We start from the raw sequence: 24,645 nt of genomic DNA, 5'->3' as shown, positions 1-24,645 counted from the left end.
TCAAAAGTGAGAGAAAGAGAGAGAGGGAAGGAGGGAGAGGAAGGGAAGGAGAGAAGGGGAGAGACAGACAGAGAGAGAGAGAGAGAAAGAGAGAGAGAGAGAGAGAGAGAGACGGGGGTGGGGGTGCTTATTAGTTTATTAACTGGGGGAGGTGGTGTTCATGAAATACCTTTTATAGGAGGTGGCACCTGAGTTGTGCTTTGATGTAAAGGAAGGATTCTGTGAGAAGATACAGGGGAGAACAGACTATGAAAATGAAAGACACAATAGATCCTGAAAACTAAGAGGCCCTAACCTTTAGCTGTTCACTTGGGTGTAACTTTTGAGTTCCCTAGTTGGAATAACTGGGAAGTTTCAATTTTTAGGACTTGCTATCATTAATCAAGTCCTCTGTCATTTTTGACAACAGTGGGAGATGTTTCCTTTACAGGTTCAAAATGTAATGGGCCAGTCCTGTCAGAACAATGTAGAATGATCTCAGTATGTTTTAGTATTCCTGGTTACCATACATGTACACTTTTTGCTATCTGGTTATATATTTTAGATTATCCCCACACAACCCTGGCAAAGGTATTTCTTGGATGGCCTGGACAACAAAATATTCACTCACCTTCTCTCCAATGACTTTGAAGGAATGACTTTCCCTGAAGTTTCCCGGTAAGTCAATATTGGTTCTTTTGCCTTTTTTACCTTCTCTGTTCCTTCAAGTATACTTAGCAGTGTGCTCTCATTAAATGCAGGATGGCTCAAACAGCAGGCGAATCACCCTTTCCTCATAACTTTTTCCTTCCTTTCTCCCTAGTGCCTCCATCTTCTAAAGCAAGGGCCCCAATCTTTCATGGGGAGGTGGAAATTTATAATCATCAAAGAACCATTGTTCATAAGATTTGTTGGAGAATGAGGAAGTGACAACAACTACCCCACTATCTTACCTAATTGGATTTTTTTTCCATAAATCATTTGGAGATATATACTCATGTCTCTATTTTAAGGCTCCTTTTACATCTCCACCAAGGAATGCAGAAGAGGTTTAGGAGAGGAGAGAAGAAAGAAATGTGAGGGACTGGTTAATTTGTATCTTTATATCCCAAGCAGCTAGCACAGTGCCTAGCCTATAGGACACAATTCAGAAATACTCATTCAATTAAAATGAATGGAAATGTCACTTTGGAAGCTCCCCAACAGCAGCTCTTATGAAAGGGAGGCAGAGAACTAGGGAAAGCAAGCAAGAGAACTGGGGAGAGGGCTTTATCATCTCAGATGCCCTGTTTCTCTACTGATAGCAAGGGTGGAACATGGATGAGATCTCTGTGAAATCATACCTAGAGACCATCCCCTTTTGCCTTAAGGTCTTTTATCATCTTCTCATTGGTGCTCTTTCTTTCCTCTTGTCTAGAATCTGCTTTGTGAAGCTCCACCTCCTGTTGATAGCCATTGAATATGAGGAAAATATGGAAGGAATCAGGTACCAATAAGGTTTTTATTCTCTGAATTTTTTAGAATTACTCTAAATCTGGTATGGTGATTTTTGTTTACCCTTAAGACACAGAAGTACACCCACCCAATCAGGTTTCCCTTACCAACTAACCTACTGTATTGCAGAGTTGGTCCACTGCACTACTAGCTAAAAATTGTGAAATAAGTCCATTTAGCCAGTTAGGAATAATCCAGGCTATTGTTACTGGCAGGGCTCAGACTGTGGATCCATGTAGTACTAACAAAGACCATTAACAAAATGGTTTAAAAAAAAAGCATAGTACTTGTTATTAGGATGTATTTCCTTACATGAATCCTAAATGTGTTTCTTTGTGACATTCAGCCATTGCTACCAATTTTGTCCTCTAGGGCTAATCACAAATATAATTAGATGCTTCTATTTCACATGACTGCCCGTGAAATACTTGAACAGAATTATCATGTCCCCTCTGAATCTTCTCTTCTTTAGGCTAAAAATCCATCCATGCATTTTCCTTTTTTTTTTTAAGCAATTAGGGTTGAGTAACTTGCTCAAGATTACACAGCCAGTTATTTTGTGTGGGTGTTAAGTATCTGAGGCCAAAACCGATCCCAGGTCTCCTGACTCCGGGGCTGGAGACTCTTACTCACTGCGCCACCTGGCAGCCCCTGTCCATGCATTTTTCAACCAATTGTCCTATATGTCATGATCTAAAGCGCTTTCATAATAGTGGTTACCCACCTTTGGATGCTTTTTGGTTTATCAACATCCTTCTTGAAATGTGGCACCCAGGATTAAACATAACATCCCATATGTTGTCTGAATAAGTCAGAGGAAAGAACTACCAGATAACTATATCCTATATCCTATCTGACTTCCTTAGTCCTGTCTCTCAGTGTAGACTAAGACATAATTAACTTTCTTGGATTCCAGATTAAACTGTTTATTCTGTCTGTAATTTTCTCTGTTATTTAGGCTAGTCATCATCCACACTGTACTAATGTTAGAGTCATACTAAGACTGCTTTCTTATGTGAAAAGGGGGAAGAGCAGAAATTTGGTTCTCAGTTATGACCTCAAATTTTTAAAAATCCTCTTTATAAACTTTCACTTGTGAGTTTTATATTTTGTCATTAGATCAAATACAGAAAGTTACAAATGTTGACCCTTATTATTTCCAATTCTTTGGAGATCATACTATTACATCACTTGCAACTATGAAATAATACTTGCAGAACACTGATATTAAAAACATGGGTCTCTGCTTTGGGGAAAAATTGGGGCAATTTCTTAACCACAGTCTAGATTTGAGGCAGAAAGAGCAATTAGGATACTGAAGGAAATGAAGCTCTGAAATAAGAGGATGACTGTGAATAGTGAGGAAATGGACATGAGAGATGTTACAGAGACAGAAGCAACAAGATTTGGCAACTCTTGTGATAGTTGTAATAAGAGGAAGAAAGCAGTCAAGGATAACAACAAGGTTATGAATCGAAAAGACTGGTAGGATGTTCATATACCCACAGGAAATAAGAAAATGTGGAAGAATTGTGGGTTTAGTGGGAAAGATAATGAGTTCTATGTTGGACATGTTGCATTTGAAATATTCATGGGGTACCCAGTTAAAAATATCCAATAGGAAGTTGGTGAGGTAGGACTGAAAATAAGGAGGGAAACTTCTGCTGGATATATAGATCTGGGAGTCATCTTTATAGAGATGGTATTTAAACCCATGGAAGCTGATGAAGAAAAGAATTAATATAGAGATAAAACACAAAAGGACCTAGGACAGAACCTTGAAGTGTATTCATAATTATGGAACATGATGTAGGTGATGGGCCAGCAAGGAGGTTGAGAAAAGTAGAAGACTGAGGCAAAAAGGGTATTAAAATAACCCAGAGAGGAGACAATATTCAAGAGGGCAAAGCAGATGATGGTGTCAAATGCTACAGAGAGGTCAAATAGGCACTGATGAGTAAGAAAAGAATATATTTGGTAATAAAAAGATCATTACTAAGTGATGCCAGAGATAGAATACTGGACCTGGAATCAGAAAGATCTGAATTCATAACTGGTCTCAGATACTTAATAGTTGTATGACCTTGGGGAAGTCACTTGATCTCTATTTACCTCACTTTTCTCAACTATAAAATGGAGGTTACAATAGAACCTAGCTCACAGGGTTGTTGTGAGGCTCAAATGAAATAATATTTGTAAACACTTGGTATAGTGTTCAGCATGTTTTAAACACTATATAAATGCTTATTGCTTATTTTTCCTCCTCCCCCAACTGAAGAGAGTAGTTTTATTGTAGTGATGAGTTGGAAAGTAGATTGCAAAGGTGCTGGAAAGGATGGCCAGGGATTCAGTGTCATGTGGAGAATACACTTCTTTGTGAGTCCTAAAAGATAGAAGCAACATCAGAGAAAGAAGAACAAAATGAAGAAAAGTATGTTAGAAGAAAAGTGAATTCCAAAAAGCACTGAAGTATTGGAATGAGATGTGTGAGAGATTGTAATGGCAAGAAAAAAAGTACTTAGCACTTTGTTTCAGGTATTTAATTATTTAGCACCTTGTTTCAGTTCGAGTTTCTTTTGAACCTGCCCATGATTATATCAAGTCTTTGTTAAGAAACAAAACTGGTGAAACTAACAGTGGGAGGGACTTGCCAAAGACAGGAACAGGAAGGATGTAAGAGGTGGGCAGAACAGGGAGGAGCTAATGTCCATATATAAGGAGAAGCCCAAGCTGGGAAAGGGCAGAACTGAGAAGGGGACACTCATGGTGGCACTCTGTCTGTTCTGCCTGTGTTGATTTGTGTTTGTAATACATTGTACAGAAGCCCTGGAACCTTATTGGAAGCCCCGAAAGAGGATTTTCTTTTGTTGTCTGTTTACAGAAGTCCTGGAGAAAAGTTTCAGAGGTCCTGGGACTATACTGACAATTTGTGTTGAGTTCTCAGACCTTGTTTGTGTGTTTGTGTTGATTTCTTAGACCTTGTTTGAGGGTCTATATTGATTTCACAGGCATAAAGTGAATTGATGATGGTGGCATCAATGTGGCTGAATGTTATTTTGGCTCTGCTAAGCTTTGTCTTCCCAGAAATAGAAATAGTGAAGGACTTGAGGTGGACTGGACACCGTGAACTTCAATATGGAACTGGACAAGGAACTGGATGAGGAGCTGAGAGCTGCCTACCTGTGAATCCAGGTGACAATTGGGTAGATTCAGGCAGGAGCTGGACCGTTAGAAAAGGAATCATGGAATCTGGGAGCCAGACTCCAATCAAGACGAAAAGACCTCTCCTTGGATACTTAATGCTGACTGAAAAGATCATGATTTACTGTGGCCTAAGGGTGGGAGAACTTTGTACTCTTTTACCTTGTACCTCTTAAGCATGATTGAGTTAAGGATGATTGAAAACTAATCTCCAATCAAGAAGAAAGAAGACTTTTTGACTGAGAGATTAAGACAATGTGACCTAGGGGTGGAGAACTTTGACATTTGTATTTGTGTCCCTTAAGGAGGCTTCCTCCTTAAGCATGATTGAGTTAAGGACTTACTGAATGTATATTTTGCTTAAAACTATGTAACCACTTTGGTGAAAACTATGTGGCCACTTTTAGTGACAAGTTATGTTATAATATTGTGAATGCTGTACTTTAGTTTCTATGAATGTTTTGCTTTCATTTACTGCTTAATAGAGAGTTCAGTATACTATGTGATCAGAACCTTAGAGCTATTCACAGCAGCAGTCCTCTGGAAAGCTGCTAGTACTTGGATTTACAGAGACAGACTTGAGGATGGGGAGAAGAGCATAAGAAGTGATCACTGGGGATGAGTTAGTTTACTCTTAGATAAATGGAAATTAATTATCAAAGCTATTGGGAGAGTAGTAGATGGCAAGGGTTTGCTAACAAAAGAGATTAAGAGTGGGTAGAAGATAATTAGAAGATTATAATTTGATGCCTTGTGGTCTGCAAGGAGATTTTTCCATGGGAGAAGGAGTTCCTGCGTGTGGCAAATGACTCTTTAGCCTCCCTCTTCCTTCAGGTTTTAGACATTTATTTATTGCTGAATAAAACATAATCTAAAAATCCAGAATTGGCCACATGGTAAAAGAGGTACAAAAATCCACCAAAGAAAAGAACTGCTTAAAAAATAGCATTGGGCAAATGAAAAAAGAAGTACAAAAACATATTGAAGAAAACAATTCCTTAAAAATTAGAATTGGGTAATTAGAAGCTAATGATTCCATGAGACATCAAGAAACAATAAAACAAGAATTTTTTTAAATAGAAGAAACTGAAAAACAACTGATATGGAAGATAGACTGAGAAGAGATAATTTAAGAATTATCATACTGCCTGAGAGTCACATTCAAAACAAACAAAACAAAACTTAGAAATTGTATTTTAAGAAATCATCAAGGAAAAGTTCCCTGGTATTCTAGAACTAGAGGATAAAATAGAAATTGATAGAATCAATTGATCACCTCTAGAAAGAGATCCTAAAGTGAAAACTCCTATTATAGCCAAATGTCAGAGTTCCAAGGTCAAGGAGAAAATCTTGCAAAGAGCCAGAAAGAAATAATTGAACTATCATGGAGCCACGGTCAGGATCATACAATAATCAGCAGCATCCACATTAAAGTATTAGAGGACTTGGAATATGATATTCTGGAGGACAAACTGTGAATGTGAATGGCACCCATAAAATGGAAGCAGATGGCAAAATGGATTAAAAACCAGAATATGAAAATATGTGGTTTACAAAAAACACACTTGAAACAGATACACATACAGTAAAAGTAGAGGTTGGAGCAGAATCTATCATACTTGAGCTTAAATTTAAAAAAAAAAGAAAGAAAACAGGTAGCAATTATGATATCATACAAAGCAAAACCAAAGATAGATAAAGATAAAGATAAAGATAAAAGAGGCAATCAGAGAAGTGACATATTGCTAAAAGGTGCAATAGACAAAAAAGTACTATAATTACTAAACATATGTGAACCAAATGGCTTGGCATCCAAATTCTTAAAGGAAAAGTTAAATGAGTTACAGGAAGAAAAAGACAGTAAAATCAGATTGGTGGGAGACCTCAATTCTCTCCTCTCAGCACTAGATAAATCCAAACATATGACAAATAAAGAAGAATATAAGAAGATGAATGAAATTTTAGAAAATTTAGGCATGATAATGATTCCATGAGATATCAAGAAACAATAAAACAAGAATTTTTTTTAACAGAAGAAACTGAAATATCTCACTGGAAAAACAACTGGCATGATAGACCTTTGGAGAAAACTGAATGGGAAGAAAAAGATTTTATCTCAGATTTATCTTACCTTTATCTCAACTGTACATGAAGCATTCACAAAAATTGATCATGTATTAGGGCATGAAAACTTACAACCAAATGCAGAAAAGCAGAAACGTTAAATATATCCTTTTTCAACTATAATGCAAGAAAAATATATTCAATAAAGGGCCATGGAAATGTAAATTAAAAATTAATTGGAAATGAAATAATGTAATCCTAAAGAATGAGTGAGTGAAAGAAAAAATCCTGGAAAAATATATAATTTCATTAAAGAGAATGACAACAATGAGACAACATAAGAAAATTTGTGGGATATAGCCAAAGTAGTACTTAGGGGGAAAATTATTTGATTGATTTTTCATACTGAAAATATTTTATTTATTCATTTTAAAAATTTCTAATTTTTGTATGTTGTATAATGCACACAATTATTAGTTCAGTAATTCATAAATATAATTATAAGTAAATATACATATGTTAGAATTATGTGCTTAAATTCTTGATACATGCTACCATGATCAAAAAAGTTTGGTGAGATGTTCTTGGAGTCATGGAGCCCTGGGTTCAGGTCCTACTTTGTATACATATTATATGACCCTCAGCAAGTCACAACCTCTCAGAGTCCCTAGACAGTTCACTAATACTCTGAGTTGCAGAACAAGTCTTGATTCTCATGTGTAGAGAGAGTTTCCTTATCAAGAATTCCCTCTAAAAATGAAATCACTGGTCTGCTCTTAAAATATTTTGGATCTTGTTGTAAGCTTCTTGAGGGTACAGTCTTGTGTACTTTGTCTTTGTATCCCTACCATGTATCCCAGTGCCTGACATACAGTAGGTGCTTAATAAATGCTTTTTAATTGACTCATTCAACAAATGTGTAACATGTCCCTCTAAGGAGCAAGGCTGTGTGTGCAGGCATCATAAAAAGGCAACACGACATAGCAGAAAACATTGAACTTCAGACAGGAAACTTGGGTTCAAAATCTTGACAAGACTACTTTTCCTTCTCTAGGACTCAGAAGGAGAATTATCCTTGCCCTGTTATAGGAGCAAGCACCCTAGCATACCCAGAATGGCTGCTAGCACAGGTTCTTTGATCTGCTTTTCTAAAGGAAAGTAACTCAAAATTGGTTAACAATCTCATTTTAATCAAACTGATATAAATATAAATGATATAATCAAAATGATATATCATTTTCCTAGTTCAGGGGAAAAAATCAGCACCCTGAACTTTAGAAAATACAAACAGAAGTTACAAGCAGACAAAAATACAGACAAAGAAAATAGCATAATTCAGCAGACCAACAGACAGGGCTTCTAGCTGTCTGACCATCACATACATACAGTTAGTCACTAGAGAGAGAAGCACCTACATCTGGGTTTTGAAAGCCAGGGGGCTCAATGGCTGCCCAGAGTTTCATCTGGCCAAATCACACAACTGTTCCCAAAGTGAGCCCCAAAGCAAAATCTTAGCCTCAGAGGTATATATAGCCTTCTCCAGGGTCAAAGAACATCACAACCCTCGTGACCCACTTGATTACAAAGTAATAAAAGTTCTGCCTTCCTGAAAATCAGCCCTCCATCAAAGCAAGCTTCTCCTGTGGGTTCTTCTCTACCCGTCAGCAAACTCTTCCCACCACAGGTTCTATGTGACCACATTTAGCCTATTAGAGGGAAGATTATATTTTCAAATCAGGGGAGGTCCTCAAATTCAACTTAGGCTTATTAAGGGGCCAGGGAAGATCTTCAAATTCCCATTACTTTTATACCTGTATACCTCCCAATGTGGTGGTGAAGAAAATATTTTGTAAACCAGTAAGTTCTCACTTACCAGAAAATATGAGATGAACTAGACAGTTCCTGCCCTCAAAGAACTTAAAGTTTAGTAAAAAGAAGACAATATGCATTGAAGAATGATCCTCCAGGAAAATTTTGGGGGAAATGTGTGACTCTAAATGCCTATATCAATAAAATAGAAAAAGAGCTGTTCAATGAATTGGACATGCATGTAAAAATATACTAGAAAAAGAATAAATTAAAAACCTCCAATTAAACACCAAATTAAAAATCCTGAAAATCATAGGAGAGATTAATAAAATCAGAAGTAAGAAAACCATTGAACGAATAAAGTAAAAAAAGGGACTTTTTGAAAAAAATGGTTAATTTTATTTAGAAAAAGAAAGAAGAAAACCAAATCACCAGTATCAAAAATAATAAGAATGAATTCACCACCAATGAAGATGAAACTAAATCAATTATTAGGGATTATTTTGCCCAATTATATGCTCATGAAACTTCCAGTCTAAGAGAAATGGATGAATATTTACAAAAATATAAATTGCCCAGATTAATAGAAAAGGAAATAAAATACTTCACTCTACCTTAGGGAGGGAGGGGGAAGAATTGAACAATCCATAAATTTGCTCCCTAAGGAAAAAATCCATATGACCAGAAATCACAATTGAATTTTACCAAACATCTAAAGAACAATTAATTCTAGTGCTACATAAACTATTTGGGAAAACAGCCAAAAAAAGAGGCCTACCAAATTCCTTTCATGATGCAAATATGCTGCTGATACCTAAATCAGAAAGAGCAAAAAGAGAGAAAGAAAGCTATAGACCAATTTCCCCAATGAATATTGAAAAAATATTAATAAAATACTGGAAAGAAGACTACAGCAATATATCACAAAGATCATATATTATGACCAGATTGGATTTATACCAGGAATTTGGGGCTAGTTCAGTATTAAGAAAACTATCAGCATAATTGACCACATCATTAACAAAAACAACAAAAATCATATTGTCTTAATAGAAGCCTAAAAAGTTTTTCACAAAAGACAATACTCATTCCTATTTAAAAAAAATAAACAACAAAGCAAAACACTAAAAAGCATAGGAATAACTAGAGCTTTCCTTAAAGCAGCATCTATCTAAAGCCACCAGCAATATTATTTGTAATAGGGATAAGCTAGAAATCTGACAATAATATCAGGGGTAAAGCAAGAATGCCCATTATAACCACTATTATTCAATATTGTATTAAGATACTAGGTATAGCAATAGGGGGAGAAAAAGAAATTGAAGGACTTAGCATAGGCAATGAGGAAACTCTTTGTAGATGATAGATAATATGATAACATCTTTGTGGATGATATTCCTACATATGCCCAGAGAATCAACTAAAAAAATAGTGGAAAAATTGACAACTTCAGCAAAGATGCAATCTATAAAATAAACCCACAAAAATATCAGCATTTCTAGATGTTACCAACAAAGTGCAGCAGGAAGAAATAGAAAGGTAGAGTACATTTAAAATGCCTGCAGATGCTATGAAATACTTGGGAGTCTTCCTGCCAAGACAAACCCAGGAACAACATAAACACAATTACAAGACACTTTTCACATAAAGTCATATCTAAACAACTGGAAATATTAATTGATCATAGGTAGGCCAAGCCAATATAATAAACATTACAATTCTACCTAAATTAATTTACTTATTCAATGACATACCAACAAATTACCATTTTTTCCTACACTTAGAAAAAATAGTAACAAAATTCATCTGGAAGGAAAAAAGGTCAAGTTATCAAGGGAATCCATGAAAAAAGAAAGATTGAAGGAAGGTGGCCTAGCTGTACCAAATCTCAAATGATATTACAAAGCATAATCATCAAAGCAATTCATCACTGGCTAAGAAATAGAGTGGTAGATCAGTAGAATAGATTAGGTACACAAGACACAACAGTAAATGGTCATAGTAATCTAATGTTTGCCAAACTCAAAGGTCCAAGCTCTTGGGACAAGAACTCATTATTTGACAAAACTTGCTTGCAATACTGGAAATCAGTTTGGCAGAAATTGGATATAACATCTCACACTTTATACCAAGGTAAGGTTAAAATGGGTTCATGATTTATACATAACAGATGATATCATAAGCAAATTGAGGAAGGATGAAAATTTTACATGTCAGATCTATGGATAGGGGAATGAATTTGTTACCAAATGAGAGAAAGAGAACATAAAAAGATGTAAAATGGAAAATTTTGATACATTAAGTTTAAAAAGGTTTTGCACAAATAAAACCAATTCAGCTAAGATTAGAAGAAAGCAGGAAAGTGGGGAAAAGTTTTTTACAGCAAGTTTCTCTTATAAAAGCTTCATTTCTCAATATAAAGAGAGGTGGTGCAAATAATAATATGACTCATTCCCCAGTTCATAAATGGCAAAACCATATGAATAGGTGGTTTTTAAAAGGAGAAATCAAAACTATCTCTAGTCATATAAAACATTTTAAAATCACTACTAATTCAAATCTGCATTTGCCTTCTGGGAGCCAAGATGGTGGAGTAAGCAGTAAATCACTGTAGCTCTCTCATATTCATCAACAAATGATCATAAAATGTCACCTGAGAACAAATCCTGGAAAAGCAGAGCCAGTGGAAAGATGGAGTAAAACAGTCTTTTAGCCCAGAACATGTGGAGATCAGCAAGAAAGGTCTATCTCAATCAAGTAAGGGGGGAGTATAGTCCAGGTTAGGAAGCATCCCAGCAAATCAGCAGAAAGCCCCACCTCAGCAAACCAGTGGGGAATCCTGAGCCCCAATGTGGTAGAGCAGGCAAACATCAACACCAGGACCTCCTACATGCCTTAACACAGTCAGGGGAACCACAGACTCTATGTCTTAGAACCAGCTTGTGCTTCAGTTAAGTCCTAAGGAAATAGGAATCCTCCATCAGCCAGACCTCCACTGGCTTCAGCATAGCCTAGGTCAAACAGGCACCCTTGTAGCCAGGTTTTTATGGGCTTCAGTGTAGCCTTGGGGAAATGCCAAAGAAAACAAAACAAAACAAAACCCAAACCCTGGGCCTCAGCATACACCAGGACCACTAGGACCCCAGCTCAGCACCAGGTAAGCTTCCAGAATCCTGCAGCATCAGTCACCCCTTACCTCCCACCCTCAACACAACACTAGACATGAAGGTCTCCCATAGTCTTTAGGGCAACATAGGGATATCACCAGGTAAGCAGCCAGAGTCTGCAGCCACAGGCATAAGAAGCCTGAGACAGAGTCCCTTCTACTCTGGGAGCAAAAATCAAATTTAAAAGAAAGGAAAAAAGCCAAAAAGATATGAGCAAAAAACAACAGCAAAAAAAAAAAATCTGACCATGGAAAATTATCATGATCACACAGAAGACCAAGACACAAACCCAGAAGAGGACAACAATGTCAAAACACATATGGGCAAAACCCCAAAGAAAAATAATACATGGTCTCAAGCCCAGAAGGAACTTTTGGAAGAGCTCAAAAGTCATATGAGAGATAGAAGAAAAAAATGTGAAAAGAAATGAAAGTGATACAAGATAATTATGGAGGGGGGGAGGGGAGAGAGTCAACAGCCTGGAAAACTACTTAAAAAGTAGAATTGGCCAAATAGAAAAGAAGATAATAGGGGTGGCCAGGTAGCACAGTGACTAAGAGCACTGACTCCAGTGTCGGGATGATCTGGGGATTGAATCCGGGCTCAAACACTTAGCACCCACCCAGAAACTCCTGGCTGTGTAACCTTGAGCAAGTTACTGAACCCCAATTGCTTAAAAAAAAAAAAAAGAAGATAATAAAATCCACTGAAGAAAACAACACCTTAAAGACTATAATTGGCCAAATGGGAAAAAAAAGTGCAAAAAGCTAATTCAGGTAAACAACACCTTAAAAATTAGAATTGAGGGGTGGCTAGGTGGCGCAGTGAATAAAGTACCGGCCCTATAGTCAGGAGGACCTGAGTTCAAATCCCACCTCAGACACAAAGCAAAAACTAGCCATGTGACCTTGGGCAAGTCACTTAATCCCAATTGCCCCCCCCCCAAAAAAAAAACAAAACCCAAAAAATAACTTGAAAAAAGGTAGAATTGGACAAATGGAAACTAATGACTCCATGAGACTTAAACAATAAATCAAACAAAATCAAAAGAATGAAAAAAATGGAAGAAAATGTAAAATACCTTGTGGGAAAAACAACTAATCTGGAAAACAAATCCAGTAGAGACACTGCCAAAATGATTGGACTACCTGAAACCCATAATCAAAAAGAGGGCCTGGATAGTATCCTTCAAGAAATTCTCAGAGAAAACTGCCCTGATGTTTTTTGACCAAAAGACAAAATAGGCATTGAAAGAATTCACCAATCACCTCAAAAAAGGTACCAAAATAAAAACTCCAAGAAACATTATAGCCAAATTTCAGAATTATCGGGTCAAGGAAAAAAATACTGCAAATGGCCAGAAAGAAGCAATGCATATATTGGGGAATCACAATTGGGATCACATAGGACTTGGTACCTGCAACATTAAAGGACCAGAGGTCATGGAACATGATATTTGGAAAGGCAAAGGAGCTAGGACCACAACCAAGAATACTTACCCAGCAAAATTAAGCATAATACATCAAGGGAAAATGGTCCTTCAATGAAATAGAAGGGTTTCAAACCTTCATAAGGAGAAGATCAGAACTAAACCAAAAATTTGACCTCCAATATCAAGACTCAAGAGAAGAATAAACTGGTAAAAAGGGAAAAGAAAACATAAGGGATTCAATAGAGCTAAACTGTGCACACCTCTCCAGGGGAAGATAATACTCATCACTATTAAAAATTGTTTCATGAACAGTACAGCTAGAAGGAATATACATAGACAGATGATACAGGTAAAAGACAAATTTGAGGGAATGACATAAAAAATTAAGAGATGAGAAAGAGAAGTAAAATGGGTGCAGAAGGAGGGGAGAAGTAGAATGTGGTAAAATACTTCACATGAAGAGGCAAGAAAGAACTATTACAGTGGAGAAGATTGGGGGGGAGGGGTAATGGGTATTGCTTGAACATTACTCTCATCAGCATTGGCTCAAAGAGGGAATAATATGCCAATTAGTTGAATATAGAAATCTGGTTTACCCTACAGGGAAGTAGGAGGGAAGGAGATTAAGTAAAGGGGGATGGGGATTGAGGACTGACATAAAGGAGGGCAGATCAGAGGAGGTGGTAGACAGAAGGAAAACATTGGTGAGGAGGGAAAGAGTGAAACGAGAGAGGACAAACAGGAGAAAGAATAGGATAGAGGGAAATATACAGGTAGTAATCCTAACTGAATGCATATGGGATGAACTCTCCCATAAAACAGAAGTAGGTAGCAGAGTGGATCAAAAACCAGAATCCTATAACACATTGTTTACAAGAAATACACTTGAAGCAGTGATACACACACAGAGTAAAGGTAAGGGGTTGGAGAAGAATTTATTATGCTAGAACTGAAGTAAAAAAAAGCAGTGATAGCAATCCTGATCTCAGGCAAAGTAAAACTAAAAAGAGACCTAATTAAAAGAGATAAGTAAGGAAACTACATCTTACTAAAAGGTACCATAGACAATGAAGCAATATCAATACTAAACACAAATGCGCCAAGTGGTATAGCATTCAAATTCTTAGCAGAACTATACTAGTGGGGGACCTCAATTCTTCCCTCCCAGAACCTGAGAAATCCACCCAAAAATAAACAAGAAACTAAGGAGGTAAATAGAATATTATAAAAGTTAAATATGACAGACCTTTGGAGAAAACTGAATGGGAACAGAAAGGAATATAATTTTTTTTTCAGCTGCACATGGCACCTACACAAAAATTGACTATGTAAGGCATAAAAACCTCAAAATCAGATGTAAAAAGACAAAGAGTAAATGTAGTCTTTTTTGGATAATAATGCAGTTAAAATTACATTCAACAAAGGGCAATGAAAATATAGATTAAAATTTAATTGGAAACTAAATAACCATATCCTAAAGAATAAATGGGTCAAAGAACAAATCACAGAAACAATTTCATTAAAGAGAATGACAATAATAAGACAACATAGCAAACTTTATGGGATGCAGCTAAAGCAGTACTTAGGGGAAATTTTATTCCTCTAAATTCTCACATCAACAAAATGGAAAAGAACAGGTCGATGAATGGGGCATGCAACCAAAAATAAAAAATAAAAATCCTAGAAAAATAACAAATTAAAAATCTCCAATTGAGTAACATATAATTCTGAAAAATCAAAAGTGAGATTAATAAGATTTTAAAAAAGAAAATATTGAACTAGTGTAAACAAGTACACATTAATAATATAATATAAATAAAAATAAATCTAGGAGCTGTTTCATGAAAGAAAACAATAAAATAGGCAAGCCATTGGTTAATTTTATCTAAAAAAAGAGAAGAAAACCAAATATCCAGTATCAAAAATGAAAAGGGTGTAATCACCAGCAATGAAGAAGAATTTAAAGTCATCATTAGGAAATATTTTGCCCAATTATATGCCAATAAGTCTGACAATCTGAGTGAAATTGATGAATACTTATGAAAATATAAACTACCTAGATTAACAGATCAGGAAATAGAATGCCTAAATAATTCCATCTTAGAAAAAGAAATTAAACAACCCATTAATGAATTCCCTAAGAAAAAATCCCTGGGACCAGATGGGTTCACAAGCAAATTCTACTAAACACTTAAAGAACAATTAATTCCAATATTGTGTAAACTATTTGGAAAAATGGGCAAAGAAGGAATTCTACCAAATTCCTTTCATGACACAAACATGGTACTGATACCTAAATAAGGAAGAAGTAAAAGAGAGAAAGAAAATTATAGATTAAATTCCCTAATGAATATCGATGCAAAAAAATTGAACAAAATACTAAAAAGGTGATCACAACAATATATCACAAGGATTATACACTATGACCAGGAAATTTGTAGCAGGAATGCAAGGTTGGATCAATATTAGGAAAGCTATCAACATAATTGATCATATGAATAGCAAAACTAACAGAAATCATGATTATCTCAACAGGTGCTGAAAAACTTTTTTGACAAAACACAATACCCATTCCTATTAAAAACACTAAAGAGAATAGAAATAAAGGAAACGTTCCTTAAAATGATAAGTACTATCTATGTAAAAGCACCAGCAAGCATTATCTGTAATGGGGATATGATAGAAGCCTTCCTAAAAAGATCAGGGATGAAGCAACTATGCTCATTGTCACCACTGCTATTCAACATTGTATTATAAATGTTAGCTATAGCAATAAGAGAAGAAAAACAATCAAAGCAATTAGCATAGACAATAAAGAAACAAAACTATCACTCTTTGCATATATATGGTATACTTAGAAACCCTAGAGGATCAAATAAAAAATTGCTTTAATTAACTACTTTAGCAAACTTGCAGAATATAAGGTAAACCCACAGAAATCATTAGCATTTCTTTATATGACTAACAAGACCCAGCAGCAAGAGATAGAAAGAGAAATTCCATTTAAAATAACTGGAAACAATATAAAGTTCTTGGGAGTCTACCTGACAAGACAAACCTAGGAACTATATGAACACAATGACAAAACACTTTTCACACAAATAAATTCAGATCTAAACAATTGGAAAAATATCAACTGCTCATGGGAAGGACAAGCCAATATAATAAAAATGACTATTCTTCCTAAACTAATTTGCCTATTCAGTACCTTACCAATCAAACTACCAAAAATTATTTTACAGAGCCAGAAAAATCAACAAAATTAATGAAAAAAATACAAAGGACTGTGGTCTAGCAATGCCAGATCTCCAACTATATTATAAAGCAGTAATCGTCAAAATTATCTGGTACTGGCTAAGAAATAGAGTGGTGGATCAATGGAATAGATTAGGTACACAAGACACAGTACCAAATGGTAAACACAGTTTTGGGGGTAAGAACTATTTGACAAAAACTGCTGGAAAAGCTGGAAAATGATAGCACACAAACTAGATATATACCAACATCTCACATTGTATATCAAGATTAGGTCAAAATGAGTGTATGACTCACACATAAAGAGTGACACCATAAATTCCATAAATCAAGGGGGTGCCCATCTACTGTGGAATGGCTGAACAAGTTGTAGTATATGCTATTGCTGGAACACTGTTGTACTATAAGAAATGACAAGCAGAATGCTTTCATAAAAATCTGGGAAAATTTACATGAACTAATGCAAAGTGAAGGGAGTAGAACTAGGAGAACACTGTACACAGTCCCAGCAATATTATATGATAATCAATTGTTTTAGCTATTCTCAGCAGTGTCATGATCCAAGGCAATGCCAAAGACTTATGACGAAAAATTCTATCCGCTTCTAGTGAAAAACTGATGGGGTCTGAATGCAGATTGAAGGATACTTCCTTTTTTTTTTTTACTTTATTTTGCTTGGGTTATTATTTTTTTGTTTGTGTTTTCTTTTGCACCATGGCCAATATGGAAATGTTTTGCATGAATGCACATGTATAATATATATCAAATGGCTTGCTTTCTCAAGGAGAGGTAAGGGAATAAGAAGAGAAGGGAATAAGGGAATTTGGAACTCAAAATTTTAAAATAATAATTTTTAAATGTTTTACATGTAATTGAATACATATACACATATACATACACACATATATATCATGTAGGATAATATATATATATATGTAGGATAATAAGGCCTAGTTAACAAATGAGAATACTGAATCTCAGAAAACTCAAATATGTTGCTCAAGATCATGCAACTAGCAATTAACAAAACTAGTTTTTTTTTTAAGGCAATTGGGGTTGAGTAACTTGCTCAAGTTTAATGGGCCAGTTATTTCTGGGTGTGGTGCTAAGTATCTGAGCCTGGATTCGATCCTAGGTCTCCCAACTCTGGGGCTGGCACTCTTACTCACTGCGCCACTTGGCCACCCCACAAAGCTAGTTCTTGAACCCAGACTCCATTGAATCCTGGATCCATATTCTTTCACTTCTGCCATTATGACTTTTCCACTGCAATAAGCCAGAGAAGACAGATTTCATGTAATCAAAAGAAATATATTTCAGCAAAGGAAGAAAAAAATACATATTGAAAACAGAGGGTGCCTTGGGGAACATGTTTTCACTTTGTAAAATGGACTAGAGCCTTCTTGATTGAAATGGCCCTTATGAGGTGAAAGGAAATATAAAGGAGAGTCCTGTAGGACAACATAAGAAGTAATCAGGTAGAAGTTTGCTTTTCCCTTGGTCCTCAAATGGATTACAGATTTACAGTTCGAAGGGACTTTAGAGGTCATCTAGTCCAATCTCTTCATTTTGCAAATGAGGAAACCAAGGCCTAGTGAAGCCCTTAACTTGACTAATGTCACCCAGGTTAAATTCAATAGAGACAATGTTTGTGCTATGTTCTTTGACTCCAAATTCAACACTTTTTCAACTGTATTTTTTCCATATGCCCCTTATGCAATATTTTATAATAAACAAACTTATCTATGTTCACATTTTATCTCCCTACTAGAGGCTGTAAGAAGGGATATTGTTATCTAAAATTTCAACTCCTTCCACCACAGTGTTTTTATACATATTAGGCATGTCATTCATTGTTAATGAATTCAAATCTGAACTTGTCTTAGATATGTAGTAGGAGATAATCAAACTTATAACCAAAATGTTCAATACTAACTCCAATACTTAGCACTTAGGGAAATGACCCTGGGGTAGGTCATTTGACATTTCTTAAGGTTAGTTTCCTCATCATTTTCAGTTCCTACCTCAGAGGATTTCTATGAGGAAAGCATTATTGTTACCTTTACTCATTTTTATTATGGATAAGGATAATGACTAAACAGGATGCAGCCAATAGTTTAAAACCCTGGCTTCCTTCAAAACTCAGCTCAAACACTATCTTTTAAATAATGTCTTTCTTGACCTCATCCCTCTCCCCAGTCTGTGAGAGATTCCCTCCACAAATCCCTTTTTTTGTGTATGTGTTTTGAATATATGTTATCCCTTTCTTCTCCTCTCCCCCAAAATGTAAGCTTTTTGGGAGGCATTTGGGGTTAAGTGACTTGCCCAAGGTCACACTGCTAGTTTTTGTGTTAAGTGTCTGAGTCCGGATTTGAACTCAGGTCCTCCTGACTCCAGGGTCGGTGCTCTATTCACTGTGCCACCTAGCCACCCCTGAATGTAAGCTTTTCGTGGGAAAGAATTGTTTCATTTTTGGTCTTTGGACCCTGCATATAACACAGTGTCTAGTACATATTAGGTGCTTAATAGATACTAATTGATTGGTTGATAGAGATAATGGCCATCTGGGGCTGGGGAGAGGGGATGAAGGCTGTCTTGAGTATACTCTGCATTTAATTTTGGCCTTGATTGTGGCAGAAATCAAGTGTCCATCTTCTTTGGCAGTAAAATGAAACTAAACACTGTTAACTCTTTAAATTTGAGAATCCATCAGCAATGAATGGAAGGCAACAAGTACGTACTACATGCCAGGCACTGTACAAAAGTACTTTTCAAATATTATCTCTTTTGATACTTACACCAATTCTGGGAGGTAAGCACTATTATTTTCCCCATTTTACAGTGGAGGAAACGTAGACAAACAGATATTAAGTGACTTGCCCAGGGTCACACAACTGGGAAGTGTCTGAGACAGGATTTGAACTCAGGTCTTCCTGACTCCAGGCCTGCTGCTCTAGGAATTATACCACTTAGCTGCCTCAGTGACAAGAGGGAAGAATAATCACATTTTCATTTTGCATTTGCAGAAGCATAATATTAAATCCACCTGCACTGATTAAGGTAAACAAGAACACAATGGGATTTTTTATTGCTAAATCTCTCCAGGAAGTCAGAAGGTAATTTTTATTTTATGTTACTTTGTATTAGGGGTGGTGGAACGCTAAAGTAAATGCAATTAACTGACAGGTGTCTTGACTAACCTGTCCCCTCCAGTGTTAAGTCTCATCAGAATCATTTCTTATTTGCTTTCATTGTCCAGAGCCTATTTTTACTGTTTTAACTGTCATAGCAATGTGAATTGCCTGGAGCTCATTGGACATTGTGCCTGCAGAACCAAGAAAACACAGCACATGAAGCCAGGTGAGTGCCCTTTCTTTAAGTGTGTGCCCGGCCTAGCTCTCATAAGAACCAGCTGAGAGAGAAGCAATGAGGTTAGTGGGGATACTTAAGAGAAAATGAACTTTTGAAACTGAATTGAGGACAAAGGCTTTTAACTATGGCTCATCAAGGGCCAGGTGGAGTGATGGCTGTGTATGGGGCATGAGGATATAACCACAATTAAAACAGGATTCATTTCTAAATGGAACACTGACTAAAGAAGAATAAACTGATATCCCAGCAGATTATCCCTATGAATTTTCAACAATTCAGTAATTTCTGAAGTGTTTCCAGATTTTACAGTCCCTTACAGTAATAACATATATAGCATCCTGAGGTTCACAGATCTGTCTTTGTTTTCTAGCTTATCTAAGGAGTCTTCCTCAGAAATTAGATGGTGAGTGTGGGGGGAAAGTACAAAAGTTATTTGAAGTACAAACATGCATCAAGTATGGATCAAACAGTTTTATTCCCACATAGAAAGGTAGATGCTAAGAAAAAGAATTAATACAGTTAGTTGTGAGGTTAGTATCTATGATCCATTGGGACAATTGCAGTAGAGATACTCATGAACTATTGAACATTTCACCTCTACTCTGCATTCAATCTCTTTATGATTGACTCTCCCTCAGTTAATCTGCCTCAACTACTCCTTCTGTCGCAACTACTCAGATATCTGTTATTTCACTGCTTAGGTGACCCCCATTAAAAGGAAAGTTACAACTGCCTTTTGAGATTTCCAGAGCCCTCCTACCAAAGGAAAGAAAGATACAAACAAAAATGAATCTATCCCAGACATAGGCTTATCTAGAAAGCCATGTCTGTGGAATGAAGGGTATCCCCCCATCCCCACCCTCTGGAGGTCTGAGGGTCATCTTTACACTTTGAGGCCAGCAGGAAGAAGAGGCCTAAGGGAAAAGAGATTCCATTTTTAGTTTTATCCATAGAGTTCTGACTCAGCAGACAATTAGGGGTTATCATAGATGACAGGAAACAGAGGATATCTGCACCTATCCTCAAGGGGCTATATCTTTTGCATCACACAGCCCCACTGGGACATTATATTAGTATAATGAAGGACTGGTCAATGATATCCAGTCCTTGGAACAAGCCCCTTACAATCCATTTGAAAGGGCAAATATAAATGTGCATTATTAAAAAGAGAAACCTTTATTTTCATGGGAAGCTTGTCAGCACATTGAATGAGTTTTGCAAATTTGCAGAGGCAATCCAGCCTGTTCTCTTAATCTCATTCAAATATGAGCCCATGTATACATACTGAAGGGCAATTTCTATAGGTTATCCATCCAAATATACATCATAATCTGAATAGGAATTTTACATTGACTTGTTTTTCCTGTGTGGCTATATAGGACAGATCCCTTTAAATGATTACAGATCTCTTCTAGAAGGTTCTCCAGTATTTTGTCTTAAGGCAATCATCATATCATCTACACACAAGAGAATCTAGAGGATCTTATCATCTATAGGGATCTTTGACTGTGACTCTGCATTGAATCTCCTTCATCACAGTGGCAAATATCTTTGGTTAACCCATATCTTGTATTGTTTTATGCTTCACCTGATATTTATTATCAGAGGGTGATTGGACAGTTTATTTCCGTTGTTAAATCTTCCAAGGAATCTTGAGTAATTTTAGTGTATGAATGAGAGAAATCTTATAGATGGGCTTCATGAACTAATGAACATTTCACCTCTACTGATTATAGTTCAATCAACACAAAGTGAGCCCTTTCTTCCTCTACATTCAATCTCTTTATGGTTGACTTGGAAGTAGTATTTTGCAAGGTAATATTTTGTTCTAAATAATGAAATACCTTTTCATAATAAATAATAAGCATATTGGAATCTTTTATTTGCTATAGCACTCAGTTAATTGTAAAATGGTAAAGATGTGTGCCATTGTTGAATAAAAGCCTATTTGTTCCTTATTAGTATTCTCATCCACATACCCTCAATTTGTGCATAGATGATCACCCTAAGAAATTTGTATAAATGGGAGAGTAGGCATGTATAGTCACCTTTTTTGGTAACAATAAGGTCCAAGATTGTTTTCTATACCTTTGATATCTTTCTCTCCTTCAAATGCTTTATATATCATCTCTGAAATATTGTCATAATTTTGTTGCCTCTAGGATGATACCTCCTCTAGATACCCCATATACCTAATCCAGCTGCCTTTCCAAACTTTGTTCCACATGGTAGTTTCACTGTTCTTAATAGGGAAAAAAGTCACAATAATTTTTGTAAATCATTCCAAGTTTTCTTTTTGTAGTCCTGCCACTTTCATCCTCAAATGCCATTGGTTTGACTTTGCTAAGTTGATAATCTTACTAAGCTTTCTTTAAACTGGGTTTGCCTCCACTGCTTCTTTTTGCTTTATGAGACCGTGTCACTGATAGTTGTACATCATCCTTCTGAGTTCATATCCTAACCCAAAGTTTAATTTGACAGCTACCTCTCTCTCAGAATGGTTAAGTCAGCTAGTTGTTTGATGTCTAAGGAACTTTCTGGGCACTTTTGGTTTCTTTGTTTTGGCAATTCATTTATATTGGTTAAAGTTTGAGACAAAATGCTTAAAGCTGGTGTTGATGTGATTCCTTTTATCTGTTTCCCATTTTGATTTTCTGTCCTCAGGATTAAAAAATAATAAATAGGATTAAAACCAAGTCAGATTCACTCATTCCCTCTCACCTCCCCGCTCTTCTCCATTGTAAAAGCTTTTTCTTGCCTTTTTTTATGTGAGATAATTTACCCCATTTTATCTCTCCCTTTCTCCTCCCAACATATTCCTCTCTCATCCCTTAATTTTATTTTTTAGATATCATCCTTCATATTTAATCCAGCCTTGCTGGAGGGCTCCCCTATTCTAGAGCAAAAGGAAAGGTCATTCCTCTTTTAAACTATTGTTTAAATAGTTGAGGGTTAAATTATATAAATTTTATATCATTTTTCTCATTGTTATTTTTTCTTTTTTAAAAAACTATTTCTGATCTTGGTTCAGTGGTCTGTGGTGGATCTACAGTCAGTGGTCTGATTGTACAACAATGTCCTGAGTACCTACTATATGACCATCCTTATTTATGCAAAGCTATAGGGATTAGAAAAGTATAAGCCATGATCTCTGCATTCAAATCAGTTGGAGAAACAAGCCCTATGAAAAATAGTAGTTATCAGTTAAGTGCTAAATTTTTTATGGAAAGATATAATTCAGAGACAACTTCCACATGATTAAAAAGTCTTTTTCCCCTTGCCTGTTAAAACAAATGTGATTTTATGATGTCATTGTGCCAGCTGCGTCTAGCATCCACCAATCATTTTCTTTAAAAAAAGTGTTCATGAAAATTATTTTGCCTATTTTATAGACTAAGAAGGAGTGGTGGGAAGAATGCGGTATTTGACAGCAGAAGACATGGGTTTAAATTCTGATTGTGCTATTTACAACATCTGTGACTTTGGACAAGTTGTTAAACTCTCTGGGTCTATGTTTCTTCATCTATAAAATGAGGGGCCTGGACTGTATGATCTCTGAATCCCATGAAGCTAAGGGAGATTAAGTGACCTTGGGCAAAATTACTAAGATAGCAAGTAGAGGAGTCAGGTCTTGAACCTAGGTCTTTGAAGTCCAGTGTTCTTTTCAGAACATTCTGAATGTATCAATTACATTTTTCATAAAGATTTCTTTCATCCCTTCCATCCTCACAACAGCTCAGAAGGCTTAGGTTTGCTTTCTTGCTTTCCTTTTGCCACTGGAGAAAGTGAATCTCAGAGGCATCAAATCATGATTTAAAAACCAAGTACTTGCTGCATTCCCATGAGTTACACAGTGGGATACTTAGAAGTCCTGAAGGAATAGAGGCTAGAATCAAGGTCTGCAAATTGAAAGCATGGCAGTCCTTTCAACAAACAACGAGGCCACCCTAGTAAACAATATCTGCCAGGGGAAGGCAGTGTCACCTATAAGAAGTTAGGTAGGTAGGTAAGAAGTTAAGAGCAAATAACCTCTCAGGGAAATTGCAAAGAAAATAGATTCTTTGTAGAGAAAGGAATAGTGATCAGTATTGTAAGCATCAAGAAGAATGTCCTGAGTAACTACCATGTGCCCATCCCTGTGCTAAGCTATGGAGAACAGAAAGGATATATTAGTCTTGGTCTCTACGTTCCACTAGCTAGGGAAACAACACATTTTAAAAATTAATTTATTTTAGTCTTCACCATTCATTTTGAGTTCCAAATTTTCTTCCCATCTCTTCCATCCCCCTACCCCAAGGTGGCATGTGTTCTGATTACCCATTACCTCAGTATGCCCTCCCCTCTATCACCCTGCCTCCTATCCCCCTCCCCCTCACTTTCTTGTTGGGCAAGATAGATTTCTATACCCCATTGACTGTACATCTTATTTTCCAGTTGCACATAAAAAACAATTTTTAACATTTGTTTTTAAAACTTTGAGTTATACATTCTCTCCCTTCTTCTCTCTCCACCCATCCTAATTGAGAAGGCAAGCAATTAAAAAATATAGGTTATACATGTGTAATTATGCAAAACACTTTTGTAATAATTATGTTGTGAAAGACTAACTATATTTCCTTCATCCTCTCTTCCCCCCCCCATTTATTATATTCTTTTCTTTGACCCTGTCCCTTTTCAAGAGTGTTTGCTTCTGACTATCCCCCTTCCCCAATTTGCCCTCCTTTCTGTCATTCTATCCTCTTATCCCCTTCCCTTTACTTTCCTGTAGGGTAAGATACCTATTTGATTGTGTATGTTATTACTTCCTTAAGCCAAATCCTATGAGAGTCAGATTCACTCATTCCCTCTCACCTCCCCGCTCTTCTCCATTGT

The 24,645-nt window shown here is 36.3% G+C and overlaps 1 protein-coding gene across 1 annotated transcript in view; it reads left to right on the top strand.

The window, feature by feature from the left end:
- Positions 1–24,645, top strand: part of KCNU1 (potassium calcium-activated channel subfamily U member 1) — a 305,967-nt gene that overhangs the window by 117,267 nt on the left and 164,055 nt on the right. Inside the window, 4 exon segments of the mRNA XM_069075353.1 lie at positions 545–657; positions 1,397–1,465; positions 19,428–19,517; positions 19,661–19,761. Of these exon segments, the coding sequence (XP_068931454.1) occupies positions 545–657; positions 1,397–1,465; positions 19,428–19,517; positions 19,661–19,761 (373 nt within the window).

The sequence above is a fragment of the Petaurus breviceps genome, unplaced genomic scaffold, assembly GCF_028583685.1.
Source record: "Petaurus breviceps papuanus isolate PSGF00001 unplaced genomic scaffold, PetGlider_PUasm1.0 90919, whole genome shotgun sequence".
Lineage (NCBI taxonomy): Eukaryota > Metazoa > Chordata > Mammalia > Diprotodontia > Petauridae > Petaurus > Petaurus breviceps.
The sequence above is the reverse complement of the archived record's forward strand: the minus strand, read 5'-3'. Positions and strand labels throughout refer to the sequence as shown.